Source organism: Phyllostomus hastatus, unplaced genomic scaffold, assembly GCF_019186645.2.
Source record: "Phyllostomus hastatus isolate PE091 unplaced genomic scaffold, TTU_PhHast_1.1 phas_contig_80, whole genome shotgun sequence".
In the NCBI taxonomy this organism is placed as follows: domain Eukaryota; kingdom Metazoa; phylum Chordata; class Mammalia; order Chiroptera; family Phyllostomidae; genus Phyllostomus; species Phyllostomus hastatus.
In genome coordinates this window covers 30,568,507-30,582,210 of record NW_025333960.1, presented here as the reverse complement: position 1 = coordinate 30,582,210, position 13,704 = coordinate 30,568,507, and the positions used below count along the sequence as shown (strand labels likewise).

At 47.0% G+C, this 13,704-nt stretch overlaps 1 protein-coding gene across 9 annotated transcripts in view; it reads right to left on the bottom strand.

The window, feature by feature from the left end:
• FHOD3 (formin homology 2 domain containing 3) overlaps window positions 1–13,704 on the bottom strand; it is a 432,675-nt gene that overhangs the window by 59,297 nt on the left and 359,674 nt on the right. For all 9 annotated transcript variants that reach the window (XM_045850095.1, XM_045850098.1, XM_045850099.1 and 6 more), the window contains one exon: window positions 5,715–5,999. In XM_045850095.1, coding sequence (XP_045706051.1) covers window positions 5,715–5,999 — 285 coding nt within the window. The remainder of the gene's footprint in view (window positions 1–5,714; window positions 6,000–13,704) is intronic.

Here is a 13,704-nt window from a genome sequence, read left to right as displayed (position 1 = left end):
TCCTAATGACAAATGAATATGGTACAATTTCACCCATCTTAAAAAAGAAACAGCCCTGGCTGGTATGGCTCAGTGGACTGAGTGCCATCCTGCAAACCAAAGGGTCATCGGTTCGATTCCCAGTCAGGGCACGTGCCTGGATTGCAGACCAGGTCCCCAGTAGGGGTTCATGAGAAGCAACCACACATTGATGTTTCTCTCCTTCTCTTTCTCCCCCTTTCATTCTCCCTCCCTTCCCCTCTCTAAAAGGAAAAAAATCTTTTAAAAATAAAAGAAACAAACAAGCAAAAAAACAAAACAAAACAAAACAAAACAAAACCTCATTAACTCCACTTATCCCTCCTACTAAAATCCAAATTTCTCCTTTCCTTTAAAGTAAAGATGCTTATTATGAGGTGCTTTTTTCCCCCCTCTCACTGTCTCCAATTCCTCCCTATTTTCTCTTGAACCAGACTCAGGAAGTTTTTGCTCCTACTATCTGTCAAAGCTGCTCCCTTCCAGGTGGCCGATGGCTGGCCTCTGGTACTAGCCCCAGCCAATCCCGCTCTCCTCCCTCACTCACATCCTTCGGTTGGCTGCCTGGACGCTGCACTCGGCTGGTTTGCTTCTTTCTTTCTGGCTGCTCCTTCTCAGTGTCCCGTGCTGGTTCCTCCTCATCTTTACCCTTGAAATGTCCCCGGATCTCTTCTTTCCCTCTGTACTCACTCTCTTAGTCACCCTCTCATCCGGTCTCAGGGTTTTAAACACCACCTTCCGCCCTCATGCCCATTCCCTTCACTGAACCTGCTTATCCCACAACTGTTTCCTGTCTGAAATATGGGAACGTCATCCTTCTTTCTGACAATTCCAAAAAACCTTGGACTCATCCTTGACTCCTCCTCTTTTTTTAGCCCACACATCCAGCACAGCAGGGCATCCTGTTAGCTAAATCGTCATGTTTTATCCAGAATCCACCCACTTTTCTTACTACCTCCCCTGTCACAACCCGGGCTGAGCCAGGGTGGTTTCTTGCCTTCAACACTGCAAGTCCTCACCGGTCTCAGCTTCGGCTCTGGTCGCTCTGCCATCAGCTCTCCATCTATATATACGACACCCAGGTGATGTGTTAAAAGATCCGATCATATCTTTTTGCTCAAAGCCTTCTAATGGTGTCACATTTCACTGAGACAAAAATGCAATAACCTCACAATGTTTACAAGCCTTGTGGGGTCTCACCCTAATTTTCATTCATCTACTGCCACCACCCCAGACGGGCACACACAAACATCTTCAACTACAGTAGCTCCTTGACATTCCCAGAACTCAGCAGGCATGACCGGCCTCAGGGTCTTTGCCCCTCTGAGACAAACTGCATCCAGTTAATCACACAATTTGCTTCTCAACCTCCTTTGTGTCTTTGCTCAAATAGTATCTTCTCAGTGAAGTCTTCCCCAACCACCTTATTTAAAATTGGGCAACTCCTCTCTTTCCCCAACACTGTTTAGCACCCTTTCCTGCCTTTATTTTTCACCAAAGCACTTAATACTATCTAATCTTCCATACAAAGGTATTGCTGTCTTTGTCTCATTACTGAAACAATTATAATTACTTGCTCAACTGTCCTCTTCATTGGAATGCAAACTTGACAAGAGCAGGGATTTCGGTGTGTTTTGTTCACACTTGTATCCCCAGCATCTAGCATGAATGAATGAATGTATGAATGAATGGTCAGGACCTTATTCCTCTGAGTTTATTCCTAAGGGCCAGCAGGACTGCAGGGTGGACATTTCAGGATGTGAGTCCCATTAGATATCTAGGGTCCCCGTGGACACTTGTTTTGGGAGGTGGGAGGAGACCTAGGCCCGGGACGCAAGCATCAGGAGCTTTCATGCTACCAAAGGAGAAGAGCCTGATCAGACATGCTGGTCCCTCCCACAAGTGTCTGCCTTGCTCTTGGAGGTGGTGTATAGTGGGAAGCACAAAGGCCCCTTTGTGGTCTCTTCCTTCCAGTGTGGCTCTGTCCTCTGTGCTCTGCTGTAACAGTGGCCTTGCCTCTCCAAGAGACCAACACCAGAACAAGAAGCTGTGGAGCCCTCTTGTAGGTTCCACAAACAAAAACACTTGGGAGGTGACCACCATCGAAGAGCCAGGAGATGGTGTGAGCACATGGCAGACAAATCTGCTTATCTGGAGTGCCGACCACTGGTCATTGGTCCTGTGAACAGAGAGGCTGCTCTGGCACCAGGAGGCTGTGGCAGATGACGTGGTTGAGGCCCTCCCACCAGACTGCCTCACTCTTTCTCCACTTACTGGGCAGTGTTGGCACTTTCTGATTCTGGCAACAGGGAAAGCAGCATAATAAGGTAACATTTTCAGTGCTGGTTTTCTCAGTCTCTTCATTCCTTTAGGTCTTCTTATATCATTACGTAGTGTGTGTCTTTACTCCTGGTTTTTCCCTTTGCTCTGAACTCTACTTTGTCTAATATTAATAGAACTAGTCCTGCTTTTCCTTATGAATGTTGACATGTTATCTCTTTTTCCAGCTTTAACTTTTCATCTGCCCACATCACTATATTCGAAGTGAGTTTTGTATGGACAGCATAGAGTTAGGTTGTATTTTCATCTACTATGAAAATCTGTCTTTTAATTTAAAGTAATTATTGATATGTTAGTGCTTGAGTCTGACATTGTATTTGTTTCATTTTTCCCCTTTGTGTCATTTCCTCTTTCTCCCTTCTTGGTCTCAGTGGCTTACTTGAACATTTTTAGGATCTCAATTTATTTGTTGTGCTTTGCAGTATGTTGCCTCATGTAAATTTCCCAGTGGGTGAGCTGTTGCTCTAGTTATTACAATATATACATGAATTCATTAGTCTACTGGTATTGATGTTTTACTACTTTGAAGTGTAGAAAACTTACTTGCATTTAAATCCCTTTACTTTCCCCACTTTTGAAATATAATTGTCATATTTCCTCTACATATACTGAACACAACATCAAATATAATTTTTGCTTCTACCATCAAATATAATTTAATAAACTCAAAAAACAAACATATCCTTTTTAATTTACCCAGTCAACTGTTCCTTTCTGAAATTTCAAGTCTTCTGTTGTCCTTTCTTTCTGTTCAGAAAACTTCCTTACCCATTATTTAAGAGTAGGTCTGCTAGTGACAAATTCTTAGTTTTTCTTTAACTCTATTTTATTTTCCCTTCATTCTTTTTTAAAATATTTTATTTATTTATTTTTAGAGAGGGAAGGGAGGGAGATAGAGAGAGAGAGAGAGAGAAACATCAATGTGTGGTTGCTGGGGGTTATAGCCTGCAACCCAGGCATGTACCCTGGCTGGGTATCGAACCTGTGTCACTTTGGTTCACAGCCCATGCTCAATCCACTGAGCTATGCCAGCCAGGGCTTTTCCCTTCATTCTTAAATGTTACTTTTGCTGGATGTAGAATTCATGGTTGATGCATCTGGTTATTTGGAAGCTATGGGGCAGAGGGTGGGGATAGGACAGCAGCAGGTTTTCCATTAGGGCTGGTCTAGGGTGGGGAATGTATTAATAGCCAAAAAGATTTTCCGTTCCATTAGCAATGCCTTTCCCAATTCTTTGGCTAGAGGAATAAGTGCACTTGGTGCTTCATTGCCACATCATTGAAGTCTGAATGACCCTAGACAGTCTGTCTTCTTCTTTCCCCCTTTCAGGGTCTTCCTATGACTGGCTGCTCTGTATGCCCAGAGTGCTTATTATTTTAGTTGTGAGAGGGAGAACCTGGGAACAATGGAGCTTCTCCGTCTTAGCTAGATGCCTCTTCATTCATTTATCCGCAATGGTTTTGTGAGCCCCTACTATGCTCTGAACACCCAGCTGGGAAGTGTGAATTCACAATGAACAAGACAGACATCCCCATCCTCCCAAAACTTACATTCAAGTGGAGACAAAGGACAGTTATACATGTAATTACAACAAAGAGTCATGAATGCTATGATAACGCCTCTTTACACAACTTTGCATGGAACAGAACACATGAAACAGAGAGAACTAAACAGCCCAGAATAAGTTGAATCTCTTTCAAGCCTCATAAGCTCATTTTTGAATAATAGATACAATCATTAGCATATGATTGGAAATCATCTTGATTGACTTTGTGATTTAGCTGAGAACATTCTGAAAAGTAAGAGTTATGCTGAGAGAGCTGTCCTGACCCCACAGCTGCTAATGGCGTTTGTGAGCAGTGGGATTTTTTCAGAGCCAAAGAGCTACCACATATAAACATGGGCACATCCCTTAGAAGCACCAGACTAAAGCAGAAAAAATCACTGCAAAGCCCTAATTCCTGAGTGTATATACTCGGACACCACCAGCTCTCGTTAGAAAGTCAATGGGCCTTCACTGGGAGCAGAGTCTCCATTTTTGGAAAGTTGTCTTTATTCGGAAGAACTTGGGACAATCTGATCTAAGAAAGTCCTGTTCCCTGGCTTATTTTTACTAAGCCAACTTGTCAATATGTTTCAGGCCTGCTTAATCTAGTCATGACAAATAATTCTGAAAGTTGTTCAAAATGAATAAGACTGATTTTAAGGACTAATGGATCAAGAAGACTTACCCAACACTTTGTACTATGACCATAATTACAGTAAGTGTGAATAAACAAGTAGAGTGTGGGAGACTAACTGTCTGACTTTGAAAGAAATTAAGGATTAACATATTTAATACCTTTTAGCACATACATCTTCAACCAGACACAAGATTTTCAATGCAATATTTCCTCAGATATAAACTAATAAAATCTTTCTGTCAATTTTCTTAAACTGCATCATAGTGACTAGCATCACAGAGAATGAAATCTAATATACTGTAACTGGTGAAAACTCAACTATTAACTATTTTAGACCAAGCCATTGATTGACAGGTCTCATGGGAGACATTATGGTTCCATTCATTCATTCAATTTTCATCCACTCACCCGTGCTCCAAGACCATGTATTCTAAGTCTGTGACTTAACAGGGCCAGCATGGGCTTCCTGCCCAAGTCCCTGTGGAGCACTAACATTTCACTTAATCCCTAATCATAAAGTCGCCATTACATAGGTGAACTGAACATCAAATATAATGCCAAAAAGATATAATTCCATAAGGAAAGGCATGTACTTTATACCAAAGAAAAGCGTGGCCCTGAGTATATTGTACAAAATTACTTAAACTCCGTCTGTTCCAGTAGAGCACAACAAATGGACCTCAGCACACTGCGAACTGCCACGTTTTGGAAGTCCTCATTTGATTCTTTCTAAACAAATTTGCATTGGTCTGAAATGGTCAGTCATACTTCATTAAGAAAACTCAAGTGAGTAGATAGCAATATGACATGCCTCTAAATGTAAATCAGAAAGAAACTACACTTTGTATAAACAATTAGAGGGAAATGAGGAAATTGGGGCTGACTCCCAAGGAAAAGTCCTCTGTCTCCCTCAACATCGGGCCCTTTCTCACCTATGGAAGTGACGATGTAACAGCACTGCAGAGGGCATGGGGATGCCCCGCCCCCTACTCCCTGCTTTATGGGGCAGGAAGCTGCAGGCTGGCTGGCTGATGGTGTGGTCACATTCCTCACCCCCGGAGCCCAGGTGACACAGCCCAGTGAGTGAGCTGAGCCAAGTCACCTCAGAGGCCAGCACGCAAGGTCCCCTGCCCCAGGGTTCCTTGGAATATTTATGGAGAAAAGGGGCTTCATTACCAGTTCCCCTGTCCCTGGAGAGCTTTTCCTCCTTCTCCTCCCTCTCTAAGGTGCTGCTGGAGGAAGAGATGCTGGAGGCAGAGCAGTTGTCCCTCTCGTTCACCTCCTCGTTCCGCCTCTCTTTCTCACTGAGGGAGGCTCGCTCTTCTGGCTCCTGCTCCACTTCGCTCTCTGTCCCCACGTGGGCAGGGGCTACTTCCTGGTTGGCCTCATCAGCCACCTGCCCCGTCTCTGCCTCTGGATCCGGTTCTGCCTCTGGTTCGGGTGCAGGATCCCTGGTGCTCACTGGTGGAGACAACAATGGAGATACAATCACAACAGGAATATCTCGGAAGGGTCGAGTGAGGTGTGAGGATGGATGCGAGGCTGATTTCTCTGCTGTGCGTGGTAGGCAGAATTCTACAGTTGGTCCTGAAGACTCCTGTCCCCTGTCGATTCAATCAAAGACATGTCAAAGCACTGCTAGGAAGGGATTGTGCAGCTAATATTCAAGTCTCAAGTCCGTTGACAATAAAGCCTAGAGATTATCTAGATGGGGTTGCTCCAGTCCCAGGAGCCTTCTGAAATAGGCTGATTAGCAGCAGAAAAGGACATCAGAGAGATTACAACCAGGAGAAGGATTTGACACAACACTGCTGCTTTAAAGGCAGAGGGACCATGTTGATGAGGAATGAATTCTAAGAAGCTGAGAGTGATTCCTGGCTGACGGAAAGCAAGGAACAGGGACTCTGGTTCTACAAGCACAAGAACCTGAATTCTGCCAACAACCTAAATGAACCTGGAGGTGGAATCTTCTCGGGGCCTCCCCATAGGAGCCCAGCCATCACAACCTTGACCATGGCCTTGCAATATGTAAGGCCAATATGCAAGGCCAAGAGCACAGCTGAGCCATGCTGGACTTCTGAGATAATAAATGGGGGCCATTTTGATTTGCTATTTTTGTGCTAATTTGTTATCAGCAATAGAAAACTGATATATATGATCCTTCTGTCTCTTCAGGGGAAAGGGGAAAATCCACTATGAATTAAGCTGGTAAGCACGTAGCAGCCCGATGTTCTATCAGCGGCTACAGCAGTGAGTGAGGCCTGTCGCCCTTTGCTTGATGTGCTTGCTCATACTGTAAATCCATCCATCATTTTGGAAGCTATGTAGAAAAATCCCTCATGGGCACAGAACTATGTGTAAACCTATCAAGACTGGAGACCCGCTGCTTGCACCAAGGTAAAACACTCTTACTCCTGTGTGCCACCCTCTGGGGAGGGGCAATGGCACAGTGTGGCTTTCTTTGCATGTTTTTACTGGAAAAAAATTGTCAGCTGTGAGCTGTGGAGAAGTAGCTGAAGGATTGGGAATACAAAAACATTCTGAGCCCACTGCTGCATTAAAGGCCAGAGGAGTTAGACAGGTTACCCCCGAGGGTCTTTGACTGATGTGGGCAAAGCCACACCGCTGGAACCCCGGCGATGTGCCCCAAGAGTTCTAGGCACACACAAATTCAGATGAGATTTGCATGTGGCGGGAACTGTGAGAGACCTGCGCAGACCCCATAAGAACAAGCAGACCAGGGAGCTCTCTCTCTGGGGTATCTTGCCCTGCCAGCTCAGGTGAGCAGGGATGGATGGCAGTGGGGTGTGCACAGCAGGCCCCCGTAGGCCAAGCAGTGGCATTACTATGGGAGAGAAAGGCTCAGTCCTCACTGGGCAAGGCGCCTTGCTGCCCTCTGCCTCCCGGCAAGAAGTCGTCCTGCCAGGACTCACTGGGCCCAGCACCCCCGCCCCTCGTCTGCACTCAGGCTGCCTTCTCCTGAGAATGTGCCAGGGAATTTGGGAGGGAGGCAGGCAGACAGTGGGAAGGATGGGATGCCAACCTCTCCTTCTATCCCTGAGTAACTTCCAACCACTGCAGGGAAAAAGTACGCCTTGGTGGGACCCCTTCCCCAAGTGCCCTTCAGGTAACAAAAAAAAAAATGGCTGTAGAGGATGGAGGGCCTCGCTCTTCTGTCTGCCCGTGGCTTGATGACTCGTGCTTCTGTTGCTGGGGACGCAAGCCTAACACAGGAGTCTGGTGTCCTGGGAGCTGGGGCCAGCAAAGGCCTCTGCTGTCTACTGACTGTCTGTACTGGATGTCTCCAAGAGGGATGGTTATAGGACCTGGCGATATGATGGCCATGTTTTCGAGCAGAGACACATTGGCTGGCAGCAGCAGGAGGAAACCATAGGGCATGACCGTGAACGTGAACCCACATGCCTAAGAATGGGCGTGTCAGGCACTTTTCCTTAAAAGCAGAAACTGGGCTGGTACAGGGAAAGAGTGAGCATGCCTTTGAGAAACATTCCCTTTGGTGTTGAAGGAACTTTTATGGTAAATTCTTTTTCATCTGATAATAGAGTATTTAGCAAAGAGATACAAAACCCTCTCTGTTTCACAAGTATGGCAAAAGCATAGTTTTAGCAAGAGCAGTGCCATCATTTGGTTGACAGAAAGCATCTGCTCTTGCACACATTAACTTCAGAATAGCCACATCAAAACAAAAATGTGTTCCCAACAGCCTAGCATGTGGCGTGCATTTGAGTTTTAATTGGTGAACATATGGCGCAAAACAGCGAGGGTGCCTCCACGCGGCTTTATCACTGAGAGGGAGACGGGCCCAGTTGGTTGCCATAAGTCTGTGTCTATTCACCATCCCCAGGAGACGGGGCAGACAAAGGAGGAAGGATCCAGAATTTGATGGTTGCTTGACTCCAGCCTACATGCACCCCACTGTCTTATTTCCTTCCCCCTAAGCAGCGACTCTGCCCTCTGGTTAGACAGACAGCTAGCAGCTGCCTAGATAGCTGTGGTAACAGGCACGCAAGCTCTAGAAAGCCACACACTCTTGGGAATAAACAGTACAATGGCACCCCCCACATCAGGGCCTAATTTCATGGAGTCAGATGTTTTGATGTGTGATCCGACCACTGGGGTGGCTTCTCGTTTCCATCACTACTGGGGAGGGTAGTCATCTGATCGGAGCGCAGCCTTGGTGTCCACAAAGTCTGACTGCGAACTGTGGTATGCGAGGTTGTCCTAATAATGAATAAATTCAATAGTACCCACACACATTCAAGGAAAGCAAAACCACCGAGGATGGAGAAAGCAGAGGCAGAGAGCCAACACACAGTTGCTCATTCCCGACAATCTCTGTGCGATCAATGTACATGCCAGGCAACACCTGTGTCATCGACATTGCACACATCTCTGCTTTCAGAGGGCTCACACTTGGCTAGGGACACAGGGCATTACGACCCATCAACATGTCACAGTGGTATGGGGCCAGGCACCCAAGTGAGGGCACTGGGTGACAAGTGACAGGAGTCCCCGCAAGGAGCGGCCAGGATCTACAGCAGAACCCTTCTCGAGCTGTAGCCAGGAAACACAGGAACAGGGCAGAAGGTCCCTGAGGGCCAAAACCACAGCTTCCTCACATCCAAGAGCCCCCAGCAAGGCCCCGGGCCAGCAGCTGCTCACAGTGTTATACAGGAAGCACTCTGTGAAGACACACTGAATTCCAGAACATTTCTGTTCCCCCTTCCCTTCATCTGTCACCAGGGACTCCCTCATCAACACCTCCTTTCTCCCTCCCTCTCTCTCTCTCTCTTTCTCAAACACACACACACACACACACACACACACACTCATTTCTTTTGAGTTGCTGCCCAAAGCCAGGCTGGCCGCTCTCTGGGCAGACACAGGGATAAGTATCACCTATACTCCCTGAGTCCCCAGCAAATAGGAGGAACCAGGCTAGTCTGCAAGGAAAGTCCTCAAGAGAACTGCGGTATCTGCCAACACCACAGGCTGGGGGGAGCTGCCACAGCCTCCCACTGCAGCTAGTCCCAGTATTTATGAGCCTTTCTCTGGCCCAACAATGGCATTGGTGGGGAAAGAGACAGTGACACACAGGACAGACCTGGCTCTTGTCGTCATGGAAGTTACAGAGCAACAGACTCACCCCGCCACAGCCTCTGCATGGCAAAGGTGGGCCAACTCTATTGCCAATGGACACAGGGAACGTCCAGCCCTCAGCTCCCACTAGACACAATGAAAAATATGCATAAATGTCATGGCTGTTCTAAGAGCAAAAGCATGGAGCCCTGGCAGGTATGGCAAGGGTCTTTGGCAAGGCCTGGGAAGGGATGTATGTCCCTGTGCTCAAATGACATTGAAGCAGAGTCTCCAAAAATGAAAAGGAGGGGGAAAGTGGATCTGAGAACATTCTGGCAGAGGGAAGAGCATGTGCAGAGACTTGAGCACAGGGCGTACTGCGGGAATGGAAGCTGTCCAGTGTCAGGGGCCAGGGCCCGGGCCTTATAAGGCAAGGTAAGGACCTGGAACTTTACTCAAGGGCAGTGAGGGCTGCTTCAGGTAGAGATAGGCCACGTTTCATTATGTCTGATAGGACCCCCTGGTTACATCCGCATCACAAACTCTGGGACCGCTGAGGCATGCCTGCAGCTACGAGTGAAACTCCTGGTCTGTGTGGAGTAAACAGAGCAGGAGGCAAACCCTGCAGACAAGGAGACAGAGGAGGAGGAGCTGAGAGCCAGTCAGAGGGGAGCAAGAGCAGAGTGAATAAACAGCGCCACTGGAAGAACACGTGGGCAAGAACACGTGATCGAGATTCTGGACAGTGGGAAGAAGTTTTCCACCCTGGAGTCCCCCTGGGGGTGGGGCTGTGTTAACATTCGAGGGAGCAGGGGCTGCAGTGGGGCTGCTGGCTCCCTCTGAGGCACTGCACACTGCACTGTCAGGAGGTCCTCTTATTATTACCCTCAGAGAGCTGAGGCCACGAGGAAACAGGGAAGGTTCAGGATACGGTGCTGGCAGGAAGGGAGGGGCAAGACACCCGCGCCCAAGCACACACCTACAAGGATCCTGCTGCCCTGAATTCAAGTCCAGCTCCGAAGTGATTAGGATAAACCAAACCTGCAAGTCGGGGGCTGCCAGGGCTCCCCACACTCACCCTTCTAACAGAGGAAGGACACAGAGATCTGACGGCATCTCTGGGGCTGGGCAAAGGAAGGGGGAACTCTGAGCATTTGGGCCAGGTGCCCAGGCAGCCCTTTGCCTCGTGGAGCGGGGGTGGGGGTGTGAGTTTGGAAACAAAAGGAGGACATGGCAAGAAGTGGCTGGCAACATAAAAGGTGTCCAAACCTGGGATCTGTTTTTCTGGACCACATCCTGAGAGAGCAGATTGATGGGATGTCGGCATTGCCAGAAAGCACTTAGCAAAGGCCAGAAAAATGCATTTGGCCAGAGCCCACAGTGACCTGGTTCCGAGGACTTTAAATGAAATTTTAAGGTCAGAGTGGGGTTGGGGGGTGGGGGGGTGGGGGCAGGGAGTATAAGGAAGGAGAAAGAAATCAAAATTAAACTGCATAAAGGGATATTGTAATGGATAATTTATGTAACATGGAAGAAATAATACAAAGGGAGACATTCACAGTATATTCAGAAGGAAGTAACAAGGAACCCAGTTCTGCCATCCTGTAGCAAGGACCCAGGACCTGAACATGGTCACTCACGGGGATTCTTGATCCAAAGAAAACAGACAAGACAGGAGAGAGAGGCTTGGGAGCCAGGATGGGAGCATCAATGGGAGAACCACATGGAAAGAGGGAACTCCTGAGTGTTTTTGTTGAGAGGATATAAGAGGGTGCCCAGTCCTGTGACTGGTTCCTCCCCCATACAGATCACAGAAGCGGGAGAGAGATGAGAACAGAGCAGGCCTTGAGGACTTCAGGGGCTCAGGCCCTGTTCCAAGTCAACCAGGGCAGACAGAGACTCATCCTGGCTAGTCCGCTTTGTCCCATTCCTCATCTAGTCCTGAGAGTCTCACTAGACATCAGGCCCAGCTTGGCCTTAAAGTGAAGTAGAAATGAAAGTGACTATGTACTGAGTATCTTCCATTCACCAGGGCAGTTCTAGATACCATAGGCACATCACCTTATTTTTCTCGCACCAACAACATGAAGGTTAGTGTCCCAGGTGAGGCACAAGGAAACAAGTTCAGAGAAGTTAAGAGACTTGTCCAGGGCTACACAGTGGGCTGAACACTCTCAGGCTGCTCCTCCAGACCCATTCTCTGCTCTGTCCTGTGCCCTGGGAGGCTGGCCCCTATGGAGAGCGCCTGCATTTGCATTCTGTCTCCCTCTCAGATGGGCTGGCACCTGGGAGGGACCAGCAAAGGTGGGCAGAAAGAGAGGCTGGAGTATTTAAGCCCCTGCTCGCTGCAGATGGGGTCACAATGTGGCAGAAGTTCTTAGGCCACCGTTTCTGTCTCATGGGCTCCTTCCCAAGGCTACAAAGATCTCCCCAAGTCCCAGCCACTCACCAAGTTATTCCAGGTCTCAAGGCAGGCAGTGTTGATGTTTTCCCACTGATGCTAGTTTCTGAATACTTCCTCTCCTTCTGAGCATGTGCCACCTCCTCCCAAAGGACTCACTGACAAGCAGAGCAAATGCTAGCAGGGCTGGGGTTTGAACTTCAAATGGCCTTACTGAAAAGCTTGGGCTGTGAATCATGATATTCCTGTGTGGTGAGTGACTTAAGCCTTAAAGGAGAAGAATACTATAACCATTTCTTCAAAAAAAGAAAGTACAGTGGGCACGAATATTCCAATTCTGCTTTCATCCATGTCCCTGACAGCTGAGTCCAGAGTGTCCAATTGGAATCTCGTCATGCAATTTTTCTTTGAAGAGATAGATTGCTGGTAGAAAGATCTGAATTTAATAAGTCTTTGGGTGGCTTCAATCGATTTCGATCTGCGATGGTGTTTCGATGACTTTGCCAGGACTTGGCTTTCAGGCAGGTCTTATAAAACCAAGGGCTGGGCCAGCCAGCTTTATAATAGTTGCTCCAAACTGTGTAGATTCCAGGGACCTCCCCAGCTCATAGCTAATAACTAACACTATCGACTTTAAACTGTGGCTGAATCACATAAAGATGAAAAAGGTCCCAAGAGAAAAAGCTCAGAACTTTGAAAATTCTTTAACCTTTGCTTTTGGTGTTGGGCCAGTTCTTTCTAAGCTCTTCACTCAGATTCACTCCATGGCAGGGTTTCTTGCCCTCGATACTATGGATGTTTGAGGCTGGATAATCCTTTGTTGTAGGTGGCTATCCCATGCAGGGTAGGATATTTAGCAGCATTCCGAGGCTTCTACCGACTAGACGTCAATAGTGCCTCCTCCCAGTTGTGACAACCAAAAATATCTCTAGACACTGCCAAATGTCCCCTGGGGGAAAAATTACCCCTGGTTGAGAATCACTGCTTCAGCTTTACAAAAGAAGTACGTTATCACCTGAAAATCGCTGATTTCATCAGTCCAATGAACTTGTATGCCTTTGAAATTAAGCCCAGCTTTGTCCTCAAAGTTCAGAGCTGGATTTTCTAAACCATTCCAGCCAAAGTCACCTCTTTAGATGAAACCCACACATGGTCAGATCTACCTTCAAAAGTCCTCCTGGAAGACACCGCTTTATAAACCCCACGCCCACCCTCATAGTTCCAACAAAGGTTTTCATTTAGCTTCAGTGGAATGCTGTAAGAAATACTGAGTTCTTCATCACAGACCATATTATCTCTAAATACAGATCCTTACACTCTAAAATCACATTTGATATGGTAAGTCATTCATACTACAAGAGGCTCATGAGAGTCAGGAAGAGCTCAAAACAAAACAAAACAAAACAAAAACCTCAACAACAAACCCAGATCTTCCTGCTGTGCTCACATGGGGATGTACCACTGAGTTGGATGTTGGGCAGGATTACAAGCACTGTTAAAGCGTAATTTCCACATGCCCTGTGCCTCTCGGGTTATGTTTCTGATTGAGTTCCCTTGGTTAAACATATATATGATACAACTCCACTGTAGTATTATATAGGACAAAAAAAAGAAGCCAGTTTTAGGTCCAATTATTCCAATATCATTTACCATATAGAGTCTATT